This window comes from Podarcis muralis, chromosome 8 (assembly GCF_964188315.1).
Source record: "Podarcis muralis chromosome 8, rPodMur119.hap1.1, whole genome shotgun sequence".
Lineage (NCBI taxonomy): Eukaryota > Metazoa > Chordata > Lepidosauria > Squamata > Lacertidae > Podarcis > Podarcis muralis.
This window is the reverse complement of record NC_135662.1, coordinates 44,897,251-44,919,143: the sequence shown is the minus strand read 5'-3', so window position 1 is coordinate 44,919,143 and position 21,893 is coordinate 44,897,251. Positions and strand designations below refer to the sequence as shown.

At 44.0% G+C, this 21,893-nt stretch overlaps 2 protein-coding genes across 8 annotated transcripts in view; one reads left to right on the top strand and one right to left on the bottom strand.

The window, feature by feature from the left end:
- OSBPL1A (oxysterol binding protein like 1A) overlaps nt 1-21,893 on the bottom strand; it is a 158,787-nt gene that overhangs the window by 75,104 nt on the left and 61,790 nt on the right. Inside the window, exon 1 of one of the 2 annotated variants that reach the window (XM_028737139.2) lies at nt 897-995. The exons of the other annotated variant lie outside the window; for it this stretch is intronic. The gene's annotated coding sequence lies outside the window, so the exon portion shown is untranslated. Of the gene's footprint in view, nt 1-896; nt 996-21,893 lie in introns of those variants that run through there. 2 annotated transcript variants of the gene reach the window in all.
- On the top strand, nt 922-21,383 carry IMPACT (impact RWD domain protein). Of its 6 annotated transcripts, none has more exons than XM_028737159.2 (11): nt 922-1,010; nt 1,736-1,864; nt 3,041-3,093; nt 3,565-3,627; nt 4,452-4,537; nt 9,938-10,066; nt 11,024-11,118; nt 15,446-15,519; nt 16,410-16,500; nt 18,693-18,827; nt 21,038-21,383. In XM_028737159.2, exons 1-11 carry the CDS (start codon nt 975-977, stop codon nt 21,098-21,100), a joined length of 954 nt encoding a protein of 317 aa, XP_028592992.2. In that variant the 5' UTR covers nt 922-974; the 3' UTR covers nt 21,101-21,383. The 6 variants fall into 6 exon arrangements, with proteins under 6 accessions (XP_028592992.2, XP_028592989.2, XP_028592990.2 ...); XM_028737156.2 differs by having other exon boundaries at nt 9,935-10,066; XM_028737157.2 differs by lacking the exon at nt 922-1,010 and adding an exon at nt 1,157-1,206.

Sequence of the window (21,893 nt, the reverse complement as noted above, 5' to 3'; positions counted from 1 at the left end):
AGTTTGGCATAGATTTCTGCTTGGGAGTGTTCAACATGCTGTATCGCAGCAGATTTAATGGCAACCATAGATACGATGCTTAGTATAGAAGTGTTCTATACAGAAATGAACATTTGAAGGCACTTATCACTTGTACTTGTCTACTCACATACTGTATAGCATTAGTAAACGCGTTCTTGGCATGGAGACTACATGTGAACAATCCAACAAATGTGGTAAAAGCATTTAAATGTATGTAACAGGGTGCACCTAGAATATGTGCACAGGTGCTCAAGCAGGTAAGGACATTTTCTGTGGTTGTTGCCACATCTGCTTTGCCTCTGGGCCTGAAGCAATATCATAACTGTACTTTCAAGTTCATAATGATGCAAATTGCAGAGGCCATGTGTACCACTCCCATTCTGATGAATTTATTCATAGTGAGAGTTTCCACACAGTCCTGTCAACGTTGCAAGCTGGCCAATGGTTCCGTGTTCTAGCTTTTCAAAACCGTCAATGCAAGCTACTACCATAAACACCAATAAAAAGCAGATTCTGTTGGATCCAAAGGAACTGCGTTCAAGTCTGTGTTTACATTTACTAAACGCCAAATCCCTTTTACAGCACCCCCAAATCTATAAACACTTTCTGCTGAATTACAGAACAGCTGTTTACCGCGACTGAGAAGCTGAAAAAGACACCCTAATTTTGCATCTTTTTGGTCTTCATGCGTTTCACCTGCTGCATATTGCATTTCCCCGTGGCCTTTCAGCCATACCCATTTCCTAAGGGGTGACCTTGCCTTCCGCACGAGAACCCGAGCGCCTCCGACTCTCGGCTCTTAAGAGAGGCCGCAACACGCGTCCTCCAAAATTTTGGAGTTTTTTTGCACCTCGCCTTTACGCACATGCGCTAACCTCTTTCTCCGGGGCATTGATTCTGCGTCCCGGGCGCTGGGCTGATTGGACGCGCGAGCTCCGCCTCCCCGCGCCGTGATGGCGGCGAGTGACCCGGAAACGGCCCAGAGACAAGTGAGCGCGTTGCGGAGCGGGAGGCTGATGGCGGGGCGTCGGGCTCGGCTTCCAGGAGAAGGGGGCAGGTCAGGGAAACGGGGCGTTTGCCTAAGGGGTTTTGCCTGCATGCTAAGGTGATGGGGGCGCACATGTGGCTCCAGATATGGCTCCAGATATGGTTGGACTCCATCGCCCTTCAACCCCAACTTGCATGGTTGGCGAGTGATGGGCATTGTCGTCTAGCATCACCTTGAAGTATATTAATATATTCGTCATCCCGTTGGATCTGACCCAATTCCACCGAATTCAGTAGTGGCCGGATAGATGCTGCCAGGATGCCCCTAAGGAAACTTTCCCACCTCCTGGTATGCAGAGGCTTAATGCGACCATCATTATTAGCTGCTGCTTATAAATTCTTCCTTCGTGCATTTCTCTGATTGCCTCCTAAAGTCCACCTAGATTTGGGCACTGCGAGGCAGCGGTGCTGGATGAGATGGGTCTTTGGCCTGATCTAGCAAGCTCTTCATATGTTCCGATTCTGTTACACCTTGCTCCTAAGCAGCCACTGTGTTGGGGAACCGGCTTGTGCTGACTACTGAAGACATTTATTCCAACAACTGAATTCTGAATTTGTAATTTTAACTGATTTACATTGCATCAAGTTTATTGCACACTACTTATAAATTATTGTAGTTCAGCAGTATATAAATAAAATAAAATATTACTGCATAATTTTCTGTTAGACAGAAGAAATTGAAGCCTTGTCTGCTATATATGGTGATGAATGGTGCACCATTGATGAAGATGCAAAAGTATTCTGCATTCAGATTAGCGACTGCCTGGAAAAGCCAAAGTGGAGACTCTGTCTGCAGGTAGGTTTTCCTGTAACATAATTGGGCTTTGAGTTTGCAACTGGATATCTCAGATGGGCATCTTTGAGCTTACTTTTGCTATTGTCAGGAGGTGTAATGTTGTAAATGTACTGTAATGTTTTATTACATTATTCTGAAATGGTTGATTTTGAGAAGTATTGTTTTGTTGTTGTTGTTGTTGTTGTTGTTGTTGTTGTTGTTGTTGTTGTTGTTGTAAGCTGCTTTGCGCTTGATTCTTTTGGTGGAAAAGCAGCATACAAATAAAATGAAGAATGAAGGAATTATGGGTTGTGGCTTGGCCTCAAATCTGTTGGGTTTAACTTTAGCCTTCGTTATGCATTATTCACATATAAGGCATTCATGATTTCAAGCTTAGAGCAGGGCAAGTTCTTCTGCATCAGCTCCACCCTCTGACAACTGAACCATAACTGGTTGTTTGCAAGGGGATCCCTTTACACACAGCTGCTTCTGCACTGGGCATTCACACAATCGGGAACCCTGTAGAATTGGGGGTCCCAATCCTGTGAAGCCTGTAAGCACAAGGTGCTGCTTGTGAGCAGGGGTTCCCTTGCTGGTGACTGCACTCAACATGCAGTCTTTAGAGGTCAGAGCTAGCATGGCAATGCAGCATTGGGGAATGTGGTGAGGAATGTGATCCCACCCTGTCTTGAAACTGTTGGCGCCCTACTTAAGAATAACTAGGACTATTCTTTAACACACAATTGATTTATAAATGATGCAGTCACATGTAGGGAGACACATCCTACTTTATTAGTTGTTGCAGAGTGCTGTAACTTTTTAAAAAGCAAAACTTTCTTTGTAGGCTAGGATTTTTATTTCTCCAAGTATGTTTTAATGTTGGCAAGATAGTTCTGTGGGTTCTGTCCTTTAATGTTTGCATCTGTCTCACGTATAATGCCGGAAAAATGGGAGGAGTAAAATCTGTATATTATGGGAGAGCCATAAGGTACCTAAGATCCTGATTCTGTACATGTTTATGCATAAGTAAGGCTCACTTTGTGTGCAGGACTGTCATCTAAGGATTTATGTACTAGTGTTTCCAGTTATTTAATACCTTAACAATGTTTTGGAACTGTCCTATATTCCTCCTCCACCCCGTCCCCAGCTAGATTTGGAATGAAAATTTCTGGCTAATCTACTTTTAAAACTTTCCAGGTGATCCTGCCTCCTGAATATCCGACAACAGCACCACCTATTTATCAAATTAAGTAAGTGATAAGTTAATATTTTTGAAAAAAAGCTTCTGTGCCTTTTGTTCCAAACTCTTAGTTTCATAATATGTAACCACTCTCTGTGTGTGATACACAGGCTTGTGTGAAACAAGTGAGTGTGTGGTGACCATATGCACTTCAGCTTTGGAGATTTGACCAACAGGGAATGTAGCCCTCTGGCCAAAATCAGCTAATCGTCCTGGTTTAAAGGAACTCAGCAAACTCTAAATTATAGCAACATAAGGGAGAAAGCAAGTGAAAATGTGTCTCTTCCTAGTTTTTCATTATCATATTTTTGTGATATGGGTACTGTCCCAGTATGAAGAAGAAGGTAGGATTGTAACATGATTTGATTTTGCCAAAGCATATAAAATCATAATCACGATGAGGTGTTTTTAGTATCTTGAAGTAGAAAATGGTTTTAAAATGATGCAAATATTAAACTAGTACGTTCCTTTTTTATTCTAGTGCTCCTTGGCTTTCTGGACAGGAATATGCGGAACTTGCAAATTATCTGGAAGAACTCTATGTGTAAGTTGTACTGTTTGTAGGAATACGAATCATAGAAAGAAGCATGGAAAGCTGGGATCTAGCATAGTATCTGCTTTCCGTGAAAACCATGTTTTCACAAACCAGCGGAGAGTGGGTGCAGCTGTATCTGTAGATCGTATTAAAAGGGCCACGACTTTCAAGTGCTCTGATGAGGAAGAAGCAAAGCTGCTGCCGTGCTGCTTTTATTGCAGTTATTTGTATGTTTTCAGATTATATATGTGCTTGACTTCTGTTAATGCTTAATCAATTTTTTCTCTGTTTTTAGCTATTCTTGGTTTTATTTGTAAGCCTCCTTGAGTCCTGTCAGAGTAAAAGGCAGGGAATGAATGAATGAATAACAAACAAACAAACAAATGTAATAATAATAAATGTCATGGTTATGTTTTTAAAAATCCAAATACTGTCCTGAAATGTTTTATACATAATTCCAGCAGATGGCAGCAATGTTGAAAAAGCAATATTTGCTGGAAGTGAAGATTTATGGGTCTTATACAAAATAGTCCATTCTGTTTTAGTGAGACAACTGTTATAGCAAAGCTAGGCAAAGGCCATGCGTTATGGTGTAACATCACGTGGCACTTACTTCTGAGGAAGCATGCATAGGTTTGAACTTCCTGACTGCTCTCTTCCAAAACCTAAAGAACAAGCCACTCTGTGTCCCTGGAATGAAAGTGGTGTATCTCAGGATATTTTTACGCAAGAAGGCTCCTAAACCACATCTGAAACATAGAGATTTCTATGATGCTATCCATTAAAAAAGTAATTTTAGAGTAGATTTGTATATTTTGTATCATGCTTTTCAGACAGAACCTTGGTGAAAGCATCCTTTATCTATGGGTGGAGAAGATACGTGAATTTTTGATAGAAAAATCGCAGTCTTCTGATTCAGGTAAGGTGCTAAACAGATGGGTCTGAGCAACCTCCGGAGCAGGTTTTGGGAACACGTGGGGAAAGGAAGGAGAAGTCCTGTTGCACACACATAACTCTGCTCACACGGCACTGCATATAACCCTAGATGATTACTTTTAATCATTACTATGTAGAAAAACCACAAGTGGGAAGTGAGAAGGCTGTGTTAAAGCCTGTTGGGCACCATGTGACCCAATAACTAGAAGTACATGCAGGGCTTGTGATCAGACACGGGAAGGGCTATGGCAGTCTACACAGTCTTGCCTTCGTTCGCTGTAAGGCCCCCGTGCAGCTGGATCATGTGAGGCAGCGTAAATAAAGCTAGAGGCAGGCTAAGGCGCTTTCAGTTGCTTGAGAAAATGATCAATTCTGCTTTCTATATCCCCCCCAATAAAACCCAATTTCAAGCAACGTGTTACATCTAGTTCCAATAGATCAGTAAGGTAAAGGTACCCCTGCCCATACGGGCCAGTCTTGACAGACTCTAGGGTTGTGCGCTCCTCTCACTCTATAGGCCGGGAGCCAGCGCTGTCCGCAGACACTTCCGGGTCACATGGCCAGCGTGACAAGCTGCATCTGGCGAGCCAGAGCAGCACACGGAACGCCGTTTACCTTCCCGCTGGTAAGCGGTCCCTATTTATCTACTTGCACCCGGGGGTGCTTTCGAACTGCTAGGTTGGCAGGCGCTGGGACCGGGGTGCGCACCGCCGACCTTTCGATCAGCAAGTCCTAGGCACTGAGGCTTTAACCCACAGCGCCACCCGCATCCCCAATAGATCAGTAGATTATTATTAAAAATGCACTTTTAGCCACTTCTCGGAGGCTTCAGCATTCCTCCTAAAGTGAGAAACGGCGAGAGTGCTATTAAAGCAGGAATACCAGCTGCAGTTTAGTAAGTGTTTAAAAATATCTGGTAGCAGAACTGAAACCAGGAATACAAAAATATTTATGCAATGGAAATAGTACTAATTAACGTTGTATGTGGCTTAAGGTTCTGGAATGTTTATTTATTTATTTTTATTTATTTCATGTATCAATTGCTTCCAACAAGACTTTGCAAAGCGGTTAAACAATATAGACACAATTTTCAAGCCCAGTGCTGATACAGGCAGGGAATAAAAATCTCTACTTAACAGGCTTGTTGTGAAAGGAAGGCCTTCGATAGACACCGAAAAAAATAATTGATATGGAACCTGACTGATTTGTAACAGGAAGGAATTCCAAATTTCACCATACAAAAGTCTTGCTTCTCTGTCAACAGAACAGCAACACACTTGGAATATACAGGCATGTAGTCTGGCATTTCTGTTATTCCTCCAAATTGCAATTTTATCATCTTGATACAACAAATAAATAAGAGACATTTCAGAATGATAGTTCATGTTTAGTTTCTTCCTGAAGGGTGTCACGTTTACTGGGAAAATTAATAGGTAGATTACAACACTTAGGGTGGGATCTTTAATGTGATGTGCTGTACTTTTTTTTTGGCAACTATTGGTGTGGCTTTGAAAACTGCAGGATTTGCAGCCCACATATTTTTCTGCTATCCTCTGCAAAGCATTCTTGAAGCCAGACGTGCATTTAGCCATGCCTGCATTTGGTAGTTCTCTCTGCCCTCTAGTGGTATAACTTTTTGGTGACATGTACTAGGGCAGTGTTTCCCAACCTTTTTTGGGCAAAGGCACACTTGTTTCATGAAAAAAATCTCGAGGCACACCACCATTACAGCCCCGTGACATCAGCGCGCAGCGTCACGCCGGGAGGGACATGAATTGCTAGCAAATTACATAATCACCTCCTTGAGGGCTGGCTCATCTTCTCCGAAGGCAGAACCCCATTAATTAACAGCACAGACTCACACCATAGCCAAGACGAGGGGGGAAAACCTCAGTCATGCACAGTCATGCACATGTGGGGGCTAAATGAGGACGAAGACCGGGCAGAGAGCAGGGTTCAAATCACCCCACCTGGCCAGGACAATCCCTGGGTGCTCCCTTGGGCCACTCGCCTGACCCACCTCGCAGGGCTGTTGTTGCGAGGATAACACGGGGAGAACCACGCGCGCCCCCGGGAGCTCCTTGGAGGAGAAAGCGGGCGATGAATGCAATGCACGAAATATATGAGAGGCGACCAGGTTTTGCAGGTGAGGGGCCCCCGCCAGCCTCCGCTTCCAACACCCGGCGCAACGACGCCGAAGTTTCCCCCCGGGCTCGGCTCGGGGAGCAGCGCTGCTCCCCCCCGGCTCCCCTTCGCCCTCCCGGCTCTCTCTGCCACCCACTGGGGACCCCCCTCACCTGCCAAGTCCGGAGCGCCGGTGGAAGTTGCATGCATGCATGCAGGGCGCCGCGTTGCCATTGCATTGCACTGCACTCCATGCAACGCCTGCACGCATGCATTGCCTTGCACGCCCGCCAAGGGGTCTCCCCGCGGTCCGATGCGTCCCCTCCGGCGCGGATGCAGTATTGCAAAAATAAAAAACCCCCGACGCAGCCCTACCTGGGGGGCAGCCTCCGCCTCCGCCGCTCCGCCTCCGCGGGGATCCCCGGCCTCCATCCTGCCGCCCAATCTCCGCGGGGGCGCAGGCAGGCTGCGCGGGGTCTGCGCGGAAGAGCCCCTGCCCGCCCGGCTGCCGCCACCGCGCTCATTCCATGGCCGGGAGAAGAGCGCTTCAAACAAAACGCCCGGCCCGCCAGGCCACGCTGGGAAACGTAGTTTGCGCACCCCGCGCGGGCGCGGAGCCCAAGGGCGAGGGGACTACGGATCCCGGCAGCCCCCGCGCCGGGGACGGAGGGGGAGAGGCCGGGTGCAGGGATGGAGGGATGGGTGGGCGAGCGAGTGAGTGAGTGGCAGCCGCCAAGCCTTGGCCGAGAGCCAGGAAGGGCCTCCCCGGAGGAGGAGGAGGGAGGCGCAGAGCGGGAGGGAGGGAGGGAGGGAACCCCAGGGGTCATCTAGTGACGGCACCCCAATCGAAAATTTGACTTTAAAAAAAAAAAAAATCTTTCAATTTTTTAATTTTTCCCGCGGCACACCAGGCAACATCTCGCGGCACACTAGTGTGCCGCGGAACAGTGGTTGGGAAACACTGTACTAGGGAATCAACATGTGGGTGAAACGATTGGAGCATCCTGAGAGATATGGTGGACATTCAGCAGAATAAGGGGTGTTATAGTAATCTATGCCAAATAATTTGCCTTGCTTTACCCCATCTGTAGATTATTGCTGAAATTTCCTAGTGATCATCTGAACTTTGCTTGAGTTTATCTGAAGTGATACGCTTACTACGTTTTTCAAGGCTTTTGAATATGTGAGAGTCACATAGCGGGAATGGGAAATTTAGACATACGAACCATGTTTGCACACGTTTGTGATTCCTGGAGGTAATTTGTGCAAGTTCAAAATGCACAGAAGCTAGATGGCAAGATCTGTGTAATACTTGCTATGATTTGTTTCTTCTCTAAATCTGCACATGCAAAATTTACCCTTGTGTTTCTTTTAAACCCTGAAAAATACGATGTGTGAGTGTCACTTCATGCATTTTCCTTTTTTCTGATATGGGGACACTTGGATGTCAGAAAAATAATGCAACCTGTCTGTAGGTTGTTATGTGACAATTGCACATGTAGGTATTCCTAGTAGTGGGTCCAAAATATTTTATAATACAGTGATACCTCGGGTTACATACGCTTCAGGTTACAGACTCTGCTAACCCAGAAATATTACCCTGGGTTAAGAACTTTGCTTCAGGATGAGAACAGAAATCATGCTCCGGTGGCGCCGTTGACAGCAGGAGGCCCCATTAGCTAAAGTGTTGCTTCGGGTTAAGAACAGTTTCAGGTTAAGAACGGACCTCCGGAACGAATTAAGTACTTAACCCGAGGTACCACTGTACTTTACATGTGGTTCTGACAGTTATAATTACCGTATTTTTCGCTCTATAACACGCACCTGACCATAACACGCACATCGTTTTTAGAGGAGGGAAACAAGGGGGGGGGGGAAATTCTGAATGAAACAGTGGATGTATCATTTTTGTGCTTCATGCTGTGGCCACAGACATGTGATCTGATGGTGAATTTGGGGTGACCCAATGCAAAAATCCTGAGAATCCCTGTGGATCCATGCTTTGTAACCACGTTTTTGCACCATTGCAGCCCCAGGCAACAGTGGGTGCGTGATTTTTTTTGGTGCAGGCTGTAGCCATGGTCATGCTATGTGGTCTGATGGTGAATTTGGGGTGACCAAATGCAAAGTTCGTGTAGATCCATGCTTTGTAACCACGTTTGTGCACCATTGCAGCCCCAGGCAACAGTGGGTGCATGATTTTTTGGGGGCAGGCTGTAGCCATGGACATGCTATGTGATCTGATGGTGAATTTGGGGTGACCCAATGCAAAGATCCTGAGGATCCATGTGGATCCATGCTTTTTAACCACGTTTTTGCACCATTGCAGCCCCAGGCAACAGTGGGTGCGTGATTTTCTGGGGGCAGGCTGTAGCCATGGACATGCTATGTGATCTGATGGTGAATTTGAGGTGACCCAATGCAAAGATCCTGAGGATCCATGTGGATCCATGCTTTGTAACCACATTTTAAGTGGGGAGGGAAGGAAAAACACAGAAGGGACAAGGAGCACGAGAGGGGTGTGCAGAGAAGCAGCTGGCTAAGAATGCAGGAGAGGGGTTTAACGGGTTAGGTAAGAAAGGAAGGCAAAAGTTTCCACCCACCCAAGCCAGCCAGCCAGCTCTCTCTCTCTCTCTCTCTCTCTCTCTCTCTCTCTCTCTCTCTCTCTCTCTCTCTCATCTGCATGTTTTCCGGCTGCCTGCGAGTCCCTAGACGCAGCAGCAGCAGCACCGGAGCACGGAGAGGAATTAGAAGGAAGGACGCTCTGCTTTCCCCTCTGCTTGCCTGGAGGGGAGGGGCTTTCCCTGCTCTTTGTTCTGTTTGAGCAAACACAGCAAGGAAACAGAGGAGGGTGGGCAGTAAGATCCTGAGGCAGAATGCAGGAAAGCAGCAGCTTCCTTTTTTCAGGTTTCCCTTCTCTGAGACGCGCGATTTGATTTTTGCCTCCACTCGCGCCAGTCGGCTCCAGGGACCACGCATTCACTCAATAACATGCACAGACATTTCCCCTTCCTTTTTAGCAGAAAAAAATCTGCGTGTTATAGAGAGAAAAGTACAGTAATAATTTGCTCTGCCCTCTGAATGACCAATGCATCCTTTTTATTTATTTTTCAAAGTATGTGTTATATGTGTTTCTTAAGAAGTGCCACTTGCAAATGTAATTGTACCACTAACTTCCCCACAGATGCTACCAATCACTTAAAATAGTTTGAACTGTCAAGAAAGCCTTTTAAAGCAGGTATTGCTTTTATACCAGTAGGACCAGATGTTAAAAAAATTACAGAAGAAACTGATCTGGATTACGAAGAGAATTTTTCACTGGAGTATCAACCCCTCCGGGAATGTGCAGCTGTAACTCTGAAATTTGATCTGTCAGAAAGCCAAGAAGGTAGAGTAGCTATTGGTGTTTAGTTATGTTTCTGCTGTTACTTTTGTGTCTATAATATATATATATATGAAACGGCGCTCGTGAAGTGGAGCCAAGCCTTGTGAAAGCACTGCTGCAAATCACTTTGTCCTCCTGTGATTTTGTGTTAGATATCTGCACTGATCTTTTGATTAAAAAGTGGGTCTGGCAAAATAAAAAGAGGAACTGATGCCTTTGTGAAGGGGGTGAACATTTACAAAGGGACTGATTCCCTAAGGCTTGCCTCCATCTTCGGCATGTTAGACATGGGCGTCTGAGCTAGGGAAGACTACATGCGCAGATCTCTGTGGGAACTGGAACCCTGATCATTCTTTCCTGAACCTTCCATCCTCAGATATCCACCTCACTCAGCACATGGACATCAGAGGTGGGATCAGAAAATGCCATAGCTCTCACACGGTTTTCTATGTGTGGACCCCCTTACCACAATTGTGAAGGGATCAATAGGGAAGTTATTGTTGGTACAGTGAATGGCTTAGCAAATGGCATGGTGCAGAACAGACAGGAGTGTGATCCTAGGTGAGATTATGCTATATGATTAGAAGGCGTGGAGATTCCCCCCACTATATCTTGCGCTTTATAAATATTGGTAAGAGATGCATGTGTTGCATACTTGAGCATGAAGTGAGCCTTTGGCTCACGCACAGCTATTCCCTGACTTACTTCCCAGTTTAGGCAGCATTTTATTTGCAGTTTTTAATCCATAGTAAACTCGTAGCAAGCTGTAGAGAAGGAAAGCTTTAAAAGTTGATGGAAGGCAAGCAAAGAAATCAGTGTAAAGGATTTAAAAGAGAGGAGTGAAGCTTGTGATTGTAGGAGACGGGGGGAGAGACTAGTTTAGCAAGGGCATTCTGAATTAGTTGGAGTGATGGTACAGTAGCCCACCTTTGCACAAAACCTAAATTCTTAAATTTGCAGATGAAGAGCTGCCGCCAATTTATCATGGAAACCCAATTACAGACCGAAGAAGCACTTTCCAGGCACATTTAGCACCTGTTGTGAGCCCCAAACAGGTTAGTAAAATCTGCTTTCTGACAGGCCTTTCAGTCTCCTCCTCTCTAGGTTATAAGTATACATTTGTAAGCATGTATGTATATGTTCTTATTTGCTTAACACATATACCACAAATATGTTTTCTTCTGCAAAATACAGATTTCTGTCATCCATTCCAGAGGGTTTTATTGGCTTAAATATTGCTATCCAGATTAAAATGAATGACCTGGGGAATTTAGATTCAGGATCATCTTGAAAGAAGAGATACGTGGTAACCTTTTGGATCCAGGATATTTGTAAAAAAAGAGGTGTGCAGTAATTTGGATTCAAGATAATCAGATAAGAAAAGATGAATGGTAACCTTTTGAATCGATAGGATTGTATATCTGGCTTGAAACTGAGCAGTGGATTGCACAGAAATAGCACATGTTATCATGCGAAACATACATCATGCGAAAGGCTGCATATCAACAACCTCAGATATGCAGATGACACAACCTTGATGGCAGAAAGTGAGGAGGAATTAAAGAACCTTTTAATGAGGGTGAAAGAGGAGAGCGCAAAATATGGTCTGAAGCTCAACATCAAAAAAACGAAGATCATGGCCACTGGTCCCATCACCTCCTGCAAATAGAAGGGGAAGAAATGGAGGCAGTGAGAGATTTTACTTTCTTGGGCTCCATGATCACTGCAGATGGTGACAGCAGCCATGAAATTAAAAGACGCCTGCTTCTTGGGAGAAGGGCAATGACAGGCCTTGAGAAGTAGAGACGTCACCTTGCCAACAAAGGTCCGTATAGTTAAAGCCATGGTTTTCCCAGTAGTGATGTATGGAAGTGAGAGCTGGACCATAAAGAAGGCTGATCGCCGAAGAATTGATGCTTTTGAATTATGGTGCTGGAGAAGACTCTTGAGAATCCCATGGACTGCAAGAAGATCAAACGCATCCATTCTTAAGGAAATCAGCCCTGAGTGCTCACTGGAAGGACAGGTCGTGAAGCTGAGGCTCCAGTACTTTGGCCACCTCATGAGAAGAGAAGACTCCCTGGAGAAGACACTGATGCTGGGAAAGATGGAGGGCACAAGGAGAAGGGGGCGACAGAGGACGAGATGGTTGGATAGTGTTTTCGAGGTTACCAGCATGAGTTTGACCAAACTGCGGGAGGTAGTGTAGGACAGAGGTGCCTGGCGTGCTCTGGTCCATGGGGTCACGAAGAGTCGGACACGACTAAACTAAACAACAACAAATCCTCAGCTCTGGGATAACTTACAGAGTCCTACAGGCATTATCTGTTCTGTGAAAGCTTTTATTTGAAAAGCATAAGACCAAAGTATCCACAGTGGCCAGCTTTAAAAAAGGTAAAGGACCCCTGACTGTTAAGTCCAGTCGCGAACGACTCTAGGGTTGCTGCGCTCATCTCGCTTTACAGGCCAAGGGAGCCGGCGTTTGTCTGCAGACAGTTTTTCTGGGCCATGTGGCCAGCATGACTAAGCCGCTTCTAGTGCAATGGAACACCAAAACCAGAGCAGCGCACGGAAACACCGTTTACCTTCCCGCTGGAGCGGTACCTATTTATCTACTTGCACTTTTTGGCGTGCTTTTGAACTGCTAGGTTGGCAGGAGCTGGGACCGAGGAACGGGAGCTCACCCCGTCGCAGGGATTCAAACCGCCAACCTTCTGATCGGCAAGCCCAAGAGGCTCAGTGGTTTAGACCACAGTGCCACCTGCGTCCCTTGGCCAGCTTTATGCCTCTGCAAATAAATTACCTGAGGGAAAGACACCTGTGAGAAACTGTAGTGGGATTTGGTGCAGTGCAAACGCCTCCTTTGTTTCCTAGGCTGTTCCCCTCTGCTGACATGAATACCTGTGGTGACTGAAGTTTCAAGGGACCTGACAGTTATCTAGTCCAACCCCCTGCAATGCAGGCATCTCAACATGTGGTCCACCATCCAATTTGAAACCCTGCTTAGTTTTGCAGATTTGCCAGAAGTTTTATTGCTGCACCACTAGAGTTTGGAGTATAGCCCACTGGCCTCAGTGGGACCTACTCCTGAGTAGATATTCATAGGAATGCACTATTAATGCACACATACCAGCCTGTGCCAGCTCAGTCCCATTTGCGTGGTGGTGGTGGTGGTGGAAACTGTTCTAGAATTGCTGGTTGATTATTAGCACAGTCAGTTATTTACATTGCCCTCCTTTGGTGCATTTTTCCCCTTAGAAAGGGAAATATATGATTTGGGAAACTGTTTTCAAAGCAAAATTCTCTTTGCAGATACTCTGAACTGTGTCTTGAGGTAGACTATATCAGTTTTTTCCTCTCCCCAGCATAGTAAGTGAATTTGCTGTGAAATAATGGGAATACTGCAAAGATAAATATTGGAGATGTATTTTGATAACTCTAGAGAGATGACTTTTTTTCCTCTCCTTTTGAATTAAAAGCAATTTGCTTGCCAGGCATGTTTTCTCAAGCTCTCACAGCTTTAATAATGTTTTGCTTAAAGTGGTATTAATTATGCATTGTTTATTAAAACAGTTTTTTCATCACAAGGTTTATCTAGTACAGGGGAACATGAGCCATCTGATAAGAACAGAACAATAGATAACTACGTTTAAGGAGATATGGGGGGAAAGGACAACTAATAAATTACCATCTAATTCTTTATTGAGCTCTTAGGGCCTACAGTACAAAGATTAAATGTGTAAAAGAGAGTATTGGAGGAATCTTGATTATTTCCACAGATTAACACAATAGATTCTGTAACCTATTGGGCAAAAAAGCAAACCAGTGTGGTGGTGTTGTTGTTGTTGTTGTTTTAATCCACATACTGTTGATCCTGTTGATTTAAGTTTTCTGAGTGAGAAAAATGCTTTACAGGCTACACAGAGTGACCTAGAGCTCAAACAGGAAGATGGTGTGTGGGTCTGGGGTGCCAGCCCCCAGAAGCAGCCTTTGATGTCTTGATCTGTAAAGGCCTGTTGACGTTATTTCTACCGCTTCGTATTTCATTTTCTTACACAAAGAGCCCCTTGTGACTTTCCAGATCAGGCAGTGCATCTTCTCTGGCATCTGATCAGTAGTGTTTTGCTTTAATAAGATATCAAGGGCCCCATTTTTCACCTCCTCACATGCCTTGCCAAATGTACAAGACTGGCCCTCTGTACCTGGCTGGCTGCTCACGTTTCTAAGCATAGAAAAATTTCCCCAAGGCTAAGAGCTGCAGGTCGATCTTCCTCCAGCGCTTTCCTTCCACAACAGTTTGCTATATCCTTCATCTTCACCTTCTCTTTACTCTATCCACACTCTTCATTTAAAATTTTGACAATGGCTTGAATCCTAAGTGCATCTTCCATTCATGGACTCCCTCATTTCCCAATACCACTTTGAAGGATCCCACAGAGCAGAATTGCAGAAGTCTGTGGAGAAAGGGGAGGGTGGAGATGGGAAGGTATATTCCATGAGCTCTGCTGTCTAGAGAAGGAAATGTAGGATCTTAGCCTATGTTTGCATCACATTTTTCAGCCATTCTCAAAGTGCCTTTTCAAATATGCATAGTTATATCATAACTGAGGACATTGGTGATACAGTCCAAGTTCCAGACTCTTTCCTCCAAAGGAAAGGGATAGAAGGTACTACAGACGAACATGGAGGCTGGGCAATGGTAAAAAAAAATGCTAACCCAAAGAATCAGCCTTTCTGTCGATCTGTAACCTGTTCCTTTCTTTTCTTCCCCCATCCCAGTCCATGTTCCTTGTAAGCCCCAACAGTCCATGTAGCTGAAGTTGTACTCTGGGGCACCCTTGGTTGTCTTGGAAAGATCTTCATTGCACTCGTGGTCTTTGGAGTTTTGTGGTTAACACATTAACTTCCTTGAGCATCACTATCTCAGGTGGTACTGGGTGCATTTTACCATTACACCAAATCTTAAATTAGCCTTTGCCAACCTTGCGTCCACCAGATATTTTGAACTACAATTCCTGTCATTCTATTGGCCATGCTGACTGATAGGCATTGTAGTACAAACATCTTGAGGGCACCAGGTTGGCAAAGGCTGTCTTAAGTTTTACACTTGCAGGCTGTTGTCCTGGGCACATTTGCACAGACGTATACACCACTGCATCCAGTGGCATTTGCTGCCAAGGAAACATGTACTTGCGCAAAAGAATAATTTCTTGTACCAGAAGTATGGACGCCATATTGTAGTCTCCACCACTGTTGCATTTAATTTAATTGAAATGTTTTAGTAGTAACTGCAGAGAATGAGCCTTGTTTGCAAAACCTTAAAAGTGAAGCATATAAGCATTTATACGTTGGGAGAAAAAAACACATTTTTTTCCTTCGTAGGTGAAAAATGTTCTTGCTGAGTTGTACAAGAATAAGAAAATAGCCAGTGCTACTCACAATATATACGCATACAGGTGAGTAGCCAGTTTTCAGTGGCAATTATTTCAGAGGGATGAAAAAGAGAAACATCTGCCTTGATTGTTACATTAATAGCATCAAAACTCTCTCGCGCTGTCATACAGTGTAACTACAGGTTGACCACAAACTTGACATGAGCCAACAGTGTGACGCGGCAGCTAAAAAAGCCAATGCAATTCTGGGCTGCATCAATAGGAGTATAGCATCTAGATCAAGGGAAGTAATAGTGCCACTGTATTCTGCTCTGGTCAGACCTTACCTGGAGTACTGTGTCCAGTTCTGGGCACCACAGTTCAAGAAGGACACTGACAAACTGGAACGTGTCCAGAGGAGGGCAACCAAAATGGTCAAAGGCCTGGAAACGATGCCTTATGAGGAACGGCTAAGGAAGCTGGGCATGTTTAGCCTGGAGAAGAGGAGGTTAAGGGGTGATATGATAGCCATGTTCAAATATATAAAAGGATGTCATATAGAGGAGGGAGAAAGGTTGTTTTCTGCTGCTGCTCCAGAGAAGCGGACACAGAGCAATGGATCCAAACTACAAGAAAGAAGATTCCACCTAAACATTAGGAAGAACTTCCTGACAGTAAGAGCTGTTCGACAGTGGAATTTGCTGCCAAGGAGTGTGGTGGAGTCTCCTTCTTTGGAGGTCTTTAAGCAGAGGCTTGACAACCATATGTCAGGAGTGCTCTGATGGTGTTTCCTGCTTGGCAGGGGGTTGGACTCGATGGCCCTTGTGGTCTCTTCCAATTCTATGATTCTACAGGTGGTTATGATAGAGCCCCATAAACAATATTGCTGAGATATGTATTATGGGATAAGCAGCAAACATGTAAGGATGTTTGCTTTGTTACTTGACACTTTTTGTTTCACTTTTTGCTTTTAGGATACACTGTGAAGACAAGCAGACTTTCTTACAGGATTGTGAAGATGACGGTGAAACAGCCGCAGGTGGACGTCTTCTCCATCTCATGCAGGTAAAAGGAACCAATTGGTAATTGGAGAATTCCCCCCCCCCCCGGCCCCCAGTGTTTGTATTGTAGTTCTAAAATAAAGTTTATTCTACAAATCTGTATTGAGTGTAGATGATAGATAGATTAGATAGCTGATAGATAATGATTAGAAAGCAGTATTTGAGTATTTTTACACATGGGAGCTAAATGATGGAAAGACTGTAAAATAATAAAAACATCCTACCATCTAGGTACTATTTAGTGGAAATTTCAGTTTCTAGGTGTAGAATTACAAGATCCGCAGAAAGATACTAGAGACAGAAACACTGAAAATGGCAGTCTGTGCCTAATTTCCCCTGTTTCCTTTACATCACATTTACATTATGGTGCAGTGAGATTCCTTGCCCATATGCCACACATCACTGGCTGACGGGACTTGAGTGTTTCAAAATATGGTGACATCACATCACATAGAAACCCAGTTCATATGTCACATCAAACCATAATTAACCATAAATTCTGCACCTGCTGAAAAGTTCTTCATCCTCCTCGTGTGCCAGGTCATAACAGATTAAAACAGTAGAAGAATCAAGTACGTTTTTAAAAAAAATTAAATCGCTGGCTTTCTATTAAAAAAAGAGGAAATAAGTAATTAGCCTCCCCTGTGGGGAAAGGAAATTGATGCAGGGCAATTCTCAGGGAGGCTACTCAAGGGGAGATTAGTCACTAATCCCCCCAATGTAATCAATAGATGGCAATAAAATTGCTTGAACCTGTAAATTAGAAGCGCTTCATTTAAAGGCATGGGAGCCCAGAAAAGCCTTAATAGTACTCCGTCTCTCAACAGTGAAAAGAGTAGCCATGCAACTGGGACTTATTAAAAAAGAAATTGCTATGAATTGTGTCTGAAACAAAGGAGGACCACCTTCTTTGTCTGTGTGCTGTTTCCTTTTACTGTAGTAGATCTCCTCCTAAGGGAGATGCAGACAACATGACCTGTTCATGTTTTACAGTTTTGAACACTTGGAATTTGATGTCTGTGACAGAATTTGGTTTTTGGAAAATCCCAATGTGGTTTTAAAATAATTGGGACTTAAAGCATTCGGCAATTACTTCCCAGAGATTTGGTGTGTGTTTTTTTGAGCAATGGCTCAAAAACTGACTCCCCGTCAGAGAGCACCCTTGGGAAGGACCTACTTGGCTAAATGATGGGAGGAAAGTATTCTCTTCTTTGACATATTTGCTATCATGAATTCTTTACTGTTTGTATATGTTGGTGAAAACAACAAAACTTTTAAAGAATCTTTGTGGATCTTGCAACGGAGATAATTTGAAAGCATAGCCCATGGTCCTAATCTGGTCCAAGGCCATGAATTGGTTTCTCCATGCTGATCAGTCTTATGGCTGTATTTAAAAACTAGATACATGCAATGGGCAGGTGAAAGATTGTGTCCAGCATTCCACGAGTCCGTCATGCTCCAGCCTCATCTAATATCTGGTCTCTAAGAGGCTTCAGGTTGCTGTAGCTTCTATTCCAGCTTGCTCTTGCTGCAGGCGTAGTGTTGCCCATTTCCAGTCAGGAAGACAAACAGGGCACAGGTGTTGCAGGTCACTGCAGCAGCTTCCTCTCCATCCATGTCTCTTGGTCCTACGTACACTGTGAGATAGCACACTGGGCATCCTCCTAAAACTCAGCTAAACGCCCTTGCAATGCCCCTGTTTACATATTATGGCCAGAAGAGCTTCACCTGCTGGATCCCCCCCCCCCCCGCTCCGTAGTGATTTTAGCCTTTGCTGAATGGGAGGTCTAGGGTCTGGCAGGTGGTGCTGCTGCCTCCACTCCTGCAGCCCTCTACATTTCATTTACAATAGCTCTCCTCTTCCTGCTTACTTCTTCCCCAATAGCGAGAGTAGTTAACAGTCAGATGCTGAATTTATTAAGTAGATGCTGGATATGCCTAAATTGTTGACGTACCAGTGCAGAATTTGAGTTTCTGGACCAATGTCAGCTTTTCTTATTAAAGAATTTTGGGCAAGGGAAGACGGAGTTGGCTTGTGCTTTAAAAAAAAGGGGGGGTAATGTTTATTTCTAGAAATATTCCAGAGAGTGACATCAACAATGACATGCACTCATTGTATACAGGAAAGCACATCCAGGCAGACACAAGTCACACAGCTCATCTTCCAGATGTTAATGGACAAGTGTTTTTATACAGATCCTGGATGTCCGCAATGTTCTGGTGGTGGTGTCCCGTTGGTATGGTGGTATCCTGCTAGGACCAGATCGTTTTAAACACATCAACAATTGTGCCAGGAATATACTTGTGGAACAGAATTACACCAAGTCCCCAGTAAGTCTACCCTAATAGCGATGGCTTCTGTTAACTGGCTGCTGAAATGCCACACACATAGACACTCTCTAAAATGGCATGTGCACGTAACTGAATTTTTCAGTTTACTTGTATGAGAAAACTACTACCGTATTTTTCGCTCTATAACACGCACCTGACCATAACACACACATCGTTTTTAGAGGAGGAAAACAAGGGAAAAAACATTCTGAATGAAACAGTGGATGTATCATTTTTGTGCTTCATGCTGTGGCCACAGACATGTGATCTGATGGTGAATTTGGGGTGACCCAATGCAAAAATCCTGAGAATCCTGTGGATCCATGCTTTGTAACCACGTTTTTGCACCATTGCAGCCCCAGGCAACAGTGGGTGTGTGATTTTTGGGGGGCAGGCTGTAGCCATGGACATGCTATGTGATCTGATGGTGAATTTGGGGTGACCCAATGCAAAGATCCTGAGGATCCATGTGGATCCATGCTTTTTAACCACATTTTAAGTGGGGAGGGAAGGAAAAACACAGAATGGACAAGGAGCACGAGAGGGGTGTGCAGAGAAGCAGCTGGCTAAGAATGCAGGAGAGGGGTATAACGGGAGGGAGGAAAGGAAGGCAAAAGTTTTCCCTCACCTTCCCACCCAAGCCAACCAGCTCTCTCTCTCTCTCTCTCTCTCTCTCTCTCTCTCTCTCTCTCTCTCCCTCCCTCCTGCATGTTTTCCCCTCTGCTTGCCTGGAGGGGAGGGGCTTTCCCTGCTCTTTGTTCCGTTTGAGCAAACACAGCAAGGAAACAGAGGTGGGTGGGCAGTAAGACCCTGAGGCAGAATGCAGGAAAGCAGCCGCTTCCTCTTTTCAGGTTTCCCTTCTCCGAGACACGCGATTTGATTTTTGCCTGATTTTTTTTGCCTCCCCTCGCGCCATTTGGCTCCAGGGACCACACATTAGCTCAATAACACGCACAGACATTTCCCCTTCCTTTTTAGGAGAAAAAATCTGCGTGTTATAGAGGGGAAAATACGGTATTTAAAATTTTCCCCAAGTTTAAAAGTAGTTTGGTGGGAAAGCTTTTTCAAGGAATAGGTGGTGTTTTGGTGAATATTATTTCTCATGCCCAATCCCCAGACTGACAGTTTTCTCCTTCACCTCCCCACAAGTTCAGCGTGGGACTGGTTCTGAGAAGGAAACAATGGAATAAAGTCAGAGGTGCATGCCTGTGGGTGGCTGAACGTCACTTTTCGGTTTTGCTTCCTTTTCTGCTTGATGTGTTTGGTGCATGATTTCTGTGGCAAAAGGAAAGAACAGGAGTTGGCAGATGAGCACTGAAGAAAGGGAAGATCAAGTAGCAGCATGAAACATGGCAAAGCTAAGACATGTAATAAGAGGCGATTAGGTGGGCTGTGGTGGAGAGATGGAGAATTTTAAAGGTAAAGGCTATAGAAAGTGACAGAGGGTCTTGAATTTTTAGGAGACTAATTTCTACCCTGTGTTGAAGGTAATTCTGTAAACAGGGTATAAAACCTGTAAAAACTTCATGTTCATCTGAAATCAACTGTCTTTTGTACCAGTTGCTAAGTTTTTTGGAATGCATCCAATACTTAAAATCTTTCAGAGCCCTAAAACGCCACCTGCTCTGAAAAAAACATGTGGTGTTTTATGATTCAGTGGGTTATAGTACAATAGTATTATTGATCTTGGTCATATAAAAGAGGGGGTAAATGAAGCATAATAGTCTAAACATTACTCTTTTAAAAATTATATTAATCAGAAACAACACCAGTGTGCCATGGAAAGTACAGTGTAATTTATTTACGATATGTTGTTAATGTAGTGCCTGTTTTCTGTGCAGAAAGCCCCACAGGTGGCAAGAAAGAGCTCCAGTTGTATTGTCTGTCACTCATACCTAAGAGAAAACAGTTCCTATATAAAGCCTAACGGCAAAAAGTTGAAATGGAATCTGTTCTGTAACGTCTCCAATGGTTATGAATGGTTAGCATCATTTTGCAGACAACTTTTTCCATTCAGAAATAATCTTAATGACACAAGTATCAATCTTTTCAGAATCCGTTCAGTGAATCAGGAAAACATAAAACTAAACAGAGTATTAATTGTAGATCATTAACCTTGAAAGTATCCTACCAGTGCAGAAAAGCACAGCAGCTTATGCAGAGTAAGAAATAAGTCGTGCTCATTTTGATTTTTTTCCTCCTCTCTCTAGGAAAATTTATCTAAGCAGCTGGGGAAGAACAAAAGAATAAGGAAGGACAAGAAGAAAATGTAACAGTAATTCAGTTTGCAAAATCGCATAGCCATTTTATCTTTCCCCTGTATGTATGCAGTTAAAACACCAGTCACTCAGATAGTGAAAGGATTTTTTGTAATCCTAAATGTTTTATCTCGAAGACATGGAAATATTTTGGAGTAACAGAACTCAGTGGCCAGAAAATGTTTTCAGTTTGTTCAATGCCTCAGCACTCAGAAACCAAGGCCTTAAACAAATGAGATTTCTTCTGTATTCAGTTACTTACTTTGTTAAGAACAATTAAATGAGGAAATTCAGAGTTTCCCTGTCTTATCTTTCACTTCTGGGGAAGGGTTTTCTGGGGAAGGAAGAATTAATTGCACCAAGTAGGAATCTTAAACACCTTTGAAAAATGAAGCTTGAGCCTACTGTCAAGTTCTGGTTTGTACTGTATTTTCATTTCCCAGTTTTTCTTACTGGCAAATTTCTATGCTATAGTCTGGCCATCAAACTAGCTCTTATAAGTGAGGTTCACCTGAAGTAATACATAACATTTCTTCTTCTTCTTTGGCGATCACTTGTAGCCGAGTAAGATTGTCTTCCATAAACATGGTTTTAACAATGAGTCCGTAAGTGACTGTGGAGACCAATTCTGGATCCACACGTCCTTCCACAGTGGGGACATTGGAACAATGGTATGTAAAAGTGCTCAATGCTAGCTGAATCATATGTTTTAATTGATTTGCAATCTTGGGGATTTAAAAAAAAAATCTCATTTGAACAGCTTGCTCACTACTGTGATGATTGTAAGTGTATTTCATATTGAAATAGA